Source organism: Panthera pardus, unplaced genomic scaffold, assembly GCF_024362965.1.
Source record: "Panthera pardus isolate Hobbes unplaced genomic scaffold, ASM2436296v1 HiC_scaffold_8, whole genome shotgun sequence".
NCBI lineage: Eukaryota > Metazoa > Chordata > Mammalia > Carnivora > Felidae > Panthera > Panthera pardus.
Genome location: NW_026527013.1, coordinates 104,939,252 through 104,948,597, shown reverse-complemented (window position 1 = coordinate 104,948,597; position 9,346 = coordinate 104,939,252). Strand labels below are relative to the sequence as shown.

General features: G+C 46.3%; 1 protein-coding gene across 1 annotated transcript; it reads right to left on the bottom strand.

Annotated features, from left to right (window-relative positions):
* Positions 1–4,800: 4,800 nt before the first annotated feature.
* LOC128775472 (uncharacterized) lies at positions 4,801–8,872 on the bottom strand. Its single transcript, XM_053896731.1, is given in 6 exon segments — positions 4,801–5,498; positions 5,501–5,952; positions 6,044–6,672; positions 6,674–6,709; positions 7,298–8,297; positions 8,766–8,872. Coding segments are annotated over 6 exon segments (2,880 nt in total). The 3' UTR covers positions 4,801–4,842.
* Positions 8,873–9,346: the final 474 nt, after the last annotated feature.

Here is a 9,346-nt window from a genome sequence, read left to right as displayed (position 1 = left end):
AGGCTCTGTGCTAACAGCAGTGAGCATTATGTGGGGGTGGAAGTCACAAACCCTGAGGTCATGACCTCTGAGCCAAGGTCAGAAGTTCAATGGACTGAGCCACCCACGTGTCCTGCAGGTAAGTCTTTCTGATACAAAAAGTTATCTATGGCAATACCTCTTTCTAGTAGGCCTTCTGTGTAAATTCTTTTAGGTAGTTAAGGGAGAGGTTTTAAAACAAAACAAAAAACATAAGAACCCTTTCCTGAGTCCACTGGGTGCTAGTTACCTTTGGCTCCAAGCAATCTACACACCTTTTGGGATAATGTATTCTCCCCCATTTCTCTCTCATTTGTTTATTTAATTGTAGAGGTAGAAAACTTTTTCTGATAAGGGCCAGAAAGTAGATATTTTAGGCTCTAAAAGCTGGATTTTGTAGGAAAAATGAAAAAGTATCCAATTACTAACTTATTCTAGGACCATGTTCCAAACTTTATAACCTATTGTCATTCTGGTATCTGTTAGTCTACTCTTAATTATGTATATTTAAAGGAGTATTTAGTAATAAGGCATATCTTTGAAAAAACTGAGGCATTTAGATATTATCTTCCTGGTATCTTTTAATGAATGGAAGGTAAAATATACTCTTAGGTTAACTTGTTGGTATTTAAAGATTTGATAATTCTGTGATATTGTTTCTTTTTTTTTTAATTTTTTTTTTAATGTTTATGTATTTTTGAGAGACAGAGACAGGATGCAAGTGGGTTAGGGGCAGAGAGAGAGAGAGACACAGAATCCGAAGCAGGCTCCAGGCTCTGAGCTGTCAGCACAGAGCCCGACGCTGGGCTCGAACTCACAAGCTGTGAGATCATGACCTGAGCCAAAGTCGGACACTCAACCGACTGAGCTACCCAGGCGCCCCATGTGATATTTTTTCTTACTGGAAACACAATCTCTTAAAACTTCAGCTAACTTCAGACGTTGTTTCTTATATTTTACAGATTATAAAACCAAGGCTTGAAGGGCTTAAGTAAATTGTGTGAGGTCATATGTAGGGCTGGGACCAGACTCTGATACTTGTGAGTTGTTTCTTCCATTACCTTTTGTTGCCAAATACAAGAAGAAATGAATATGTCGTATAAAAAATGTAGGGTTAAACTATTCTTTAAAATGTTTTGCAACTAAAATGATTTAAAACTGACCATTATGTATAATATTGAAAAGAGAAAATCCTTGTCTATTTGGTCTTTATGACTGCTCACTGCTGTTATAGGTGGCGAGCAATAAATAAAATAAGTTCACAGAAATAAAACAAGTGCTCTGGCTACCATTTATTTTGGCAATTGTCAGGAAAGATGAATTAGCCAGCACAGATTCCCCAGAGGTGGCATGATGTGTAAGACTAATAAAACGATACCTGATGATTCCCTTGGAGAAGGAAAGAATAACCTCAAAGAAGAATCAGAATTAACAAGAAATGAGACCAATCTTTCACAGCGCCATGAAGGTTAGAAAGATAAAGCTATAGTACTCTAAAAGCCATGAAATTACTTCTAAAGGCAATAATCGATTTAGTGGGAAACATTAGAAAACTACAAGTCAAAAAACAACATCAACAAGAACGGTAAGCCCTGGAGGTCACAGCCATCGAGAAAGTGCCTGGTAAATCCTGTTTCCCTCCCCCTGCTCCTCAGCCAAGATTGATTCTATGCTCAATCCTGAGCCTGAAACAACTGTTTCCTGAGGAGAAACCTTTTTATTTACTATGATTTACTTTTTCTTTACTTGCTTCTTGCAGAAAAGGAGGGAAGAGAGGAGGGAGGAAGGGAAGGAGGGAAAGATGAAGAAAGAGTGGGAGGGAAAGAAGAAAGAAGAAATGCAGCAAAGGGGAAAAAGAAAAGAAAAATAAGTCTACCACTGTCCATTTCCTTCTTTGCTTACTTTCTTTGCTAGATTGGTTGATCAAAAACCCTTCAATGGAATAGATTAATTGTGTATTCTTGCTTTTCACAAGAATATGATTGTGTAAATCATCACAGGTAATGATTTTCTTGATCATTTCAAGTCTTTTCTGAATAGTATGCATTGCTCTGTGTTCTGATAATCTGCATCAACTCTTCTTGCATTCAACTGCCAATTTGCAACTACGTGGCTGGAACTGGAACTGGAGGGTATTATGCTAAGTGAAATTAGTCAGTCAGAGAAAGACAAAAATCATATGACTTCACTCATATGAGGACTTTAAGAGACAAAACAGATGAACATAAGGGAAGGGAAACAAAAATAATATAAAAACAGGAAGGGGGACAAAACAGAAGAGACTCATAAATATGGAGAACAAACTGAGGGTTGCTGGAGGGGTTGTGGGAGGGGGGATGGGCTAAATGGGTAAGGGGCATTAAGGAATCTATTCCTGAAATCACTGTTGCACTATATGCTAACTAATTTGGATGTAAATTTAAAAAAATAAAATAAAAAAACAAGTTAAAATAAATAAAATTTCAATTTATAATTGGTTATTTAGCTGACGCTTCACTGTGCCTATTCAGCCTGTTCTGCTGGCACTGGAGACTGAGATGGAAGACAGTCTCAGTGTTCAAGTGATATGCCCCGATTCGAGAGACCCCCGAAAACAATCCACCAGAGTCCAGAGTCAAAGCCAAGCAGCAAGGGTCGTTTATTGCAGGTTCGAACCGGGTCCTCCACGCACTCGTTGCCGGTGATGCTAAGAGGCCCCGAGCAAGGATCTTACAGCTTCTTTTATAGACAGGCACAAACAAGTTAGGGATTTTTCGCAGTTACAGAGCTGTTATTGGTCGACATTTAAATTTGAACACTCAGCAGAACTTGATTGGTTCCCGCCTTTAGGTCAGACCACAACCAGGCACGCCCTGGCTGGTTCCGGGAACGGTGGGGGGGGGGGGGGGGGCGAGTTTTCTTTGCAGTTGTGAGTACACCTGGTAATTTTTCTCTTAGTCTCTCATTCCCCCCTTTCTTTGGTGCCTTAAGAGCCAATCTTGGATCTTAAGTGTCTGACTCAAATGTTTCGGTAATGACAGGTTGGTATTGGGTCCTAAGGACCATCAGTTGGATCGTGTTAACTAGGTCTTTGATAAAGGCAACTAGTTTATTAATAATATAAGGCCCGAAGGTGAGGAGGAGAAGGAGGAGTATAAGGGGCCCTGCTAGAGCAAAAAGCAGGGTAGCTAGCCATGGGGACTGATTGAACCAAGACTCAAACCAGCCTTGTTGTTGTTCTCGTTCACGCCTCCATTTGGCCAGGCCTTCTCTAACTTTAGCCATGGACTCTCGGACTACTCCGGTGTGGTCAGCATAAAAACAACATTCTTCTCTTAAGGCTGCACATAAACCTCCCTGTTGGAGGAAGACTAGATCTAGCCCCCTTCGGTTCTGTAGGACTACTTCAGAAAGGGAGGTCAGAGATTTTTCGAGGTGCGAGATTGAGTCCTCAAGTCTGGCTATATCCTCATCAATGGCTGCCCTTAGGCTATTGAACCCTCGGTGCTGGATGGCTAGTGATGAGATCCCTGTTCCTGCCCCTATGGTACCGAGGCCAAATAAGGTGGCCAAGGTAATGGCCGTAAAGGGTTCACGTTTTGTTCTTATTGACTCTCTTGCTTTTGTCCCTTCTGTCCACAGATCATATACAACATTTTCTTGGTGGTAAATAACCTTTGGAACTATTAATACCATGATACAATATTCAGGTGACAAATTAAAAACATCTCTGCTAACACATGGGGTGAGCCCTGTCTTAGAACAAATCCACCAACTGTCAGGAGCTGGAATTATCCATTTAGATTCATCCATAGAGTAATTAGTCGGGGCACAGAGCTGGATATGGCCAGAGGGGACCTTCCCCTATACAAGTCCCATTGCCAGTGACTGCTTGCAGTGTGAGGCCGGGGCCCTTTCGATTCCACTTGCAAGCTGCTGGCGACTCTTCTCCTGACTGTGAAAAAGGGGCAGCTAGACCTATGGCTTCGTAGAAGGGGGGTTTTATGTCATAACATAGCCAGCAGGCCCTTGTTGCCTCAGGGTCCGATCGGCTTAAGGCCTCATACGCTGCTGTTAGCAATTTCCATAGGGAGTCTATGCCTTCTGGGTTCTGATTTTCTTGGACAGCTTGTGCTTTTACTCCTGGGGTAAGGATGGGGGTCCTGCTGGAGGGAATAGAGGGGATCTGCCTGGGGATAGGCTCGTCTCTTTTTTTTTTTTTTCTTTTTTCTAATACCTGATTTGGCCCCACCGGTTGTACAAGAGGGGAGACTTTTAATTTTATTTGAATGGCAATCCCATAGAGGGGATATTGATATAAGTAGAGTTGCCAAGTGAGTCCTGAGACTCACTGCCTGTCCTTTTTCCCCTCCTCTGTAAATCTTACACGAATAAGGTTACAGTTTTCATCATACCTGGTGCAGGTACATGGTCGGACATAGGACATTTCAATAAATTGGGGTTTTACTTCCCACTTCCATTCCCCATCATTGGAGGTGACACAACTCCAGGCTGCGCAATAGAGGGTTTCAAACCCTCCATATGTGCGCCTCATCGCCCCCGTCCTAAATCCCGGACATGCATAAAATCCATTTCTATTTACTGATACCCTCCTTTGCAGTTGCCTCCATTTACCTCCTTCCATTTCATCTAATGGACTAATTTTTTCTAAATTAAAATATAAATCTGGCCACCAGGTATTTAATGGGGCAGTTCCTAGGGTTTTGTTGTAGACTTCATGAGTCTCTAAATTAGTAATTTCCCATGTAAAATTATAGGGGTTGTGGGGGTTTGGATTTACAGACAGAATTTGCAGAACAATCAAGAGGAGGGCAAGTACCATAGTTACGGCTCAGTCCATTGGCGGCGTAGGGTCAATTTTAAAGGATTGTCCTTAGTCCGATCAACAGTCCAGGTTGTCTTTGAAGGTCCAATGAGGTCTGAGAATGGGTCCACTGGTTTGGCGTGGGCGAAATGGATCCAGGTGGCGATTCTGTCTACTTTGATGGCAGTAGGAGTTGTCAGGATGACCTGGAAGGGTCCTTTCCACCTGGGCTCCAGAGTTCCCTGCCGATGACGTTTGATGAGGACCCAATCCCCTGGCCGGAATTGATGTGGAATAGGCGGGGGTCCAGTCTCATAGAGTTCCTTTAATTTGGGCCATACATCTTCATGGACCCTCTGCAAGGCTTGTAGGGAGAACAAGAATTCAAGACTATGATCGTTCTCAGCTTTGACAAGGTTATCTTTTAGGTTAGGGATGATGGGGGGTGGTCTACCATGTATTATTTCATAGGGTGTGAGTCCCAGTTTGTATGGGGAATTACGCACCCTGAACAGAGCGTAGGGGAGAAGGACCACCCAATTAGCGCCAGTCTCCATGGTCAATTTCGTTAGGGTCTCCTTTAATGTTCTGTTCATTCTCTCTACCTGTCCTGAGCTTTGGGGTCGGTATGCACAATGTAATTTCCAATCAGCCCCAAGTATGGAAGCCAGTCCTGACTTACCTTAGAGATGAATGCAGGTCCATTGTCTGACCCTATCATTACTGGAAAACCATACCTGGGCAGGATTTCTTCTAGGATCTTTTTGGCTACAATCTGCGCCGTTTCATTCTTGATTGGAAAGGCTTCAGTCCATCCTGAAAAGGTATCTACAAAAACTAGCAAATACTTATATCCATATTTTCCTGGTTTTACCTCAGTGAAATCTACTTCCCAGTAGGTCCCCGGTCTGCTCCCTCTTTGTCTTACCCTTGTTGTCTGAGGATTGCTACTCGCATTGTTGAGTTGGCACACTGTACATTTATTGACTACTTGATCGACCTTATCAGAGACATTTCTGATTTTTAGTCCAGTCTGTCTCAGTAAGTCCAACATTCGCCGGGAACCTAAGTGGGTGCTGCGATGGATCCGCTCTAGAACTTCCCATCCTAGTTTATCTGGGAGTATAATGCTGCTTTTGGAGTCTCTCCACCAGCCATCTTTGATTCGGGTCATAGGAAGTTTACTCATCCATTGAATGTCGCTTTCTGAATACTCAGGGCTGGGGGGAAATTCCCGGGGTCCGGGGTCTGGCAGCTGTAGGGTCGGCAATTGCACTGGGGGCCGAGCTATGTTTTTTTGCAGTCTGATCGGCCAAATTGTTGCCCCGGGAAACTGGGTCGGTTGTCTTCTGGTGTCCTGGGCAATGCACAATCGCTAGCTTTTTGGGTTCCCATAAGGCTGCTAGCAGGGCTAGAATCTCTTCTTTATTTTTGATGTCTTTCCCTTCAGCTGTGAGGAGCCCCCGTTCTCTGTATATCGCCCCATGTACATGAGCAGTGGCAAAGGCATATCAGCTGTGAGTGTACACGGTTATCTTGCGGTCTCTCCCTAATTTTAGGGCCTGGGTTAAGGCTATTAGTTCAGCCTTCTGGGCCGAGGTTCCAGGGGGTAGGGCTTCTGCCCAAATCACCTCGGTTTCTGAAGTTACGGCCGCCCCCGCATACCTTTGTCCTTGGTGAACGAAGCTGCTTCCGTCGGTAAACCAGATGGCGTCCGCATCCGATAATGGTTGGTCCTGCAAGTCCTCCCGGACCCCATAAACTTGAGCCAGTATGTCGGTGCAGTCATGAAGTGGGGTTCCCATGTCTGGGTCTGGCAGCAGTGATGCTGGGTTCAGGGCCATTGTGGGGGGTGAAGATGACCCTGAGGGGGTTCAACAGCAGTCCCTGGTAATGAGTGAGTCGGGCATTGCTCAGCCATCGGTCAGGCGGCTGCTTGAGGATGCCCTCCATGGCATGCGGGGTGGTGACTTGTAGCTCTTGGCCCATGGTCAGCTTATCAGTGTCCTTTACCATTAGGGCAGTGGCTGCAATCATCCGGAGACAGGGTAGCCATCCGGCGGCCACTGGACCTAGCTTTTTAGACAGAAAGGCTACTGGCCTGCGCCAAGGGCCCAAATGCTGGGTTAGCACCGCCTTGGCTATGCCCCGGTTCTCATCTACATATAGGTGGAAGGGTTTGGAAACATCGGGGAGTCCCAGGGCAGGTGCTGATAGCAGAGCAGTTTTAATTTGTTGGAAGGCCTGTTCAGCTTCTTCCGTCCAACTAAAGGGCTGTTGATCTTTTGTTGCCTGGTATAAAGGTTTTGCTAATTCAGCAAACCCTGGTATCCATTGTCTGCAGAACCCAGCCGACCCTAGGAATTCCCTCACCTGTCGTGGTGTCTGCGGTCTGGGAATACGAAGGACAGTCTCCTTCCAGGCATCCGTTAGCCAGCGTTGCTCCCCTCTCAGTAAGTAACCCAGGTAAGTTACCTCTGACTTGCAGATCTGAGCCTTCTTTGCTGAGGCGCGGTAGCCTAAGGTTCCCAGAGTTCGCAGGAGACCTTCGGTTCCCTGGATGCAGGCTTCGGGTGTCTCGGCAGCTATTAAGAGATCATCAACATACTGTAGGAGAGTTATATTAGGGTGTTGTTGTCTGTACTCACTTAAATCTTCGTGTAGAGCCTCGTCGAACAGGGTCGGAGAGTTCTTGAATCTTTGTGGCAGTCTGGTCCAAGTGAGCTGGCCATTTATGCCCCTGTCTGGATCTGTCCACTCGAATGCAAATAGCTCTTGACTTTTAGGCGCTAGTGGTAGGCTGAAAAAAGCATCTTTTAGATCCAGAACAGTATACCATTGTTTTTCTGGGCTGAGGGCGCTCAGGAGAGTATAAGGCTTAGGAACGGTTGGATGTATGTCCATCACCCGCTTATTGACTTCTCTCAGGTCCTGCACTGGTCTGTATTCCCCGCTGTTGGGTTTGTGCACGGGCAGCAGGGGGGTATTCCATGCTGAGCGGCAGGTGCGTAGGACCCCGAAGTCAAGGAGGCGGCGGATGTGCGGTGTGATGCCATTTTTGGCTTCCGCGGGCATAGGGTATTGGCGCACGCGGACGGGGTCCGTCCCGGGCTTGACCTCTATAAATAGGGCTGGGCGATGTTTTGCTAACCCCATACCACCCGTTTCTGCCCACGCGTCTGGGAAGAGTTGAAGCCAGGGCTCGATGCCCTGATCCAGAGGAGTGGGTTCCTGATGGAGCCTATATTCATCTTCTAGTTTCACAGTGAGTACAGATATGGGTTGGTTGTGGAAGTCAGTCACTGTGGGTCCCCCGGTTGGAAATGAATTTGGGCCCCTATTTTGGTAAGCAAATCCCTCCCCAACAGGGGGCAGGGGCTGTCGGGAATGACCAGAAAGGAGTAGATTACCTTCCCAGTTCCTAAGTCCACAGTCCTCTGAGTTGTCCAGGGGTACTTCTTTATTCTGGTGGCCCCTTGTACCCAGGATGATTTTTCAGATACTTTTCCATGGGGCTTGACCAGAACTGAGTGCTGTGCCCCGGTATCAACTAGGAACTGGACCGGGGTCCCCTCCACTTGCAACGTTACCCTAGGTTCGGGGAGGGGATCCGAACTCCGTCCTCCCTATTATGTATCTTGGGTAAACAGTATGGGGGCTATTTCAGGCTGCCATTGCCCTTGGCTGGGGCGGGGTTGTTTCTTCTTGGGGCATTCTCGTATCCAATGGCCTTTTTCTTTACAATAGGCGCATTGATCTTTATCTAAGTGCCGCCTGGGAGGGTGTGTTGTTTGAGTGCCTTCTGGGGGTGGCTGTTCTTTCTGGACTATAGCGGCCAGGACTTTAGTCATTTTCTCTGTGGCCTTGATCTGTCTCTCTTCTGGGGCGTCCCTGTTGTTGTAGACCCGTTGTGCTATACGGAGCAGATCCTGGATCTGTTTACCTTCTAAATCCTCTAGCCTTTGGAGTTTTTTTCTTAATGTCAGGAGCTGTTTGATTTACAAAGGACATAACGACAGCAGCCTGGTTCTCAGGGACTTCTGGATCCATGGGGGTAAACTGCCTAAAGGCTTCCATTAATCTCTCTAAGTAAGCAGCTGGACTCTGCCTTTCCCTGTACGACCGAATATACCTTAGCCAAATTGGTGGGCTTGCGAGCTGCAGCCCGGAGACCCGCCATCAGAGTCTGGCGATAAATGAGTAGCCTTCCCCTACTTTCTGCCGTGTTGTAGTCCCATTCGTCCTGTGGAGGTCTGGTTAGGGGGAAAGCCGCATTAATGAGGTCGGGGTTAGATGTCGGCCAACCGTCGTCTCCGGGAACCAGCTTTCTTGCTTCTAATTGGATCCTCTCTCGCTCCTCTGTAGTGAACAGGATGCGGAGGAGCTGCTGACAGTCATCCCAGGTGGGCTGGTGGGTGAACATGACACTGTCTAAAAGAGCTATTAGGTCTTTAGGGTTATCAGAGAATCGAGCGTTCTGTGTTTTCCAGTTGTAAAGGTCACTGGTGGAAAAGGGCCAATACT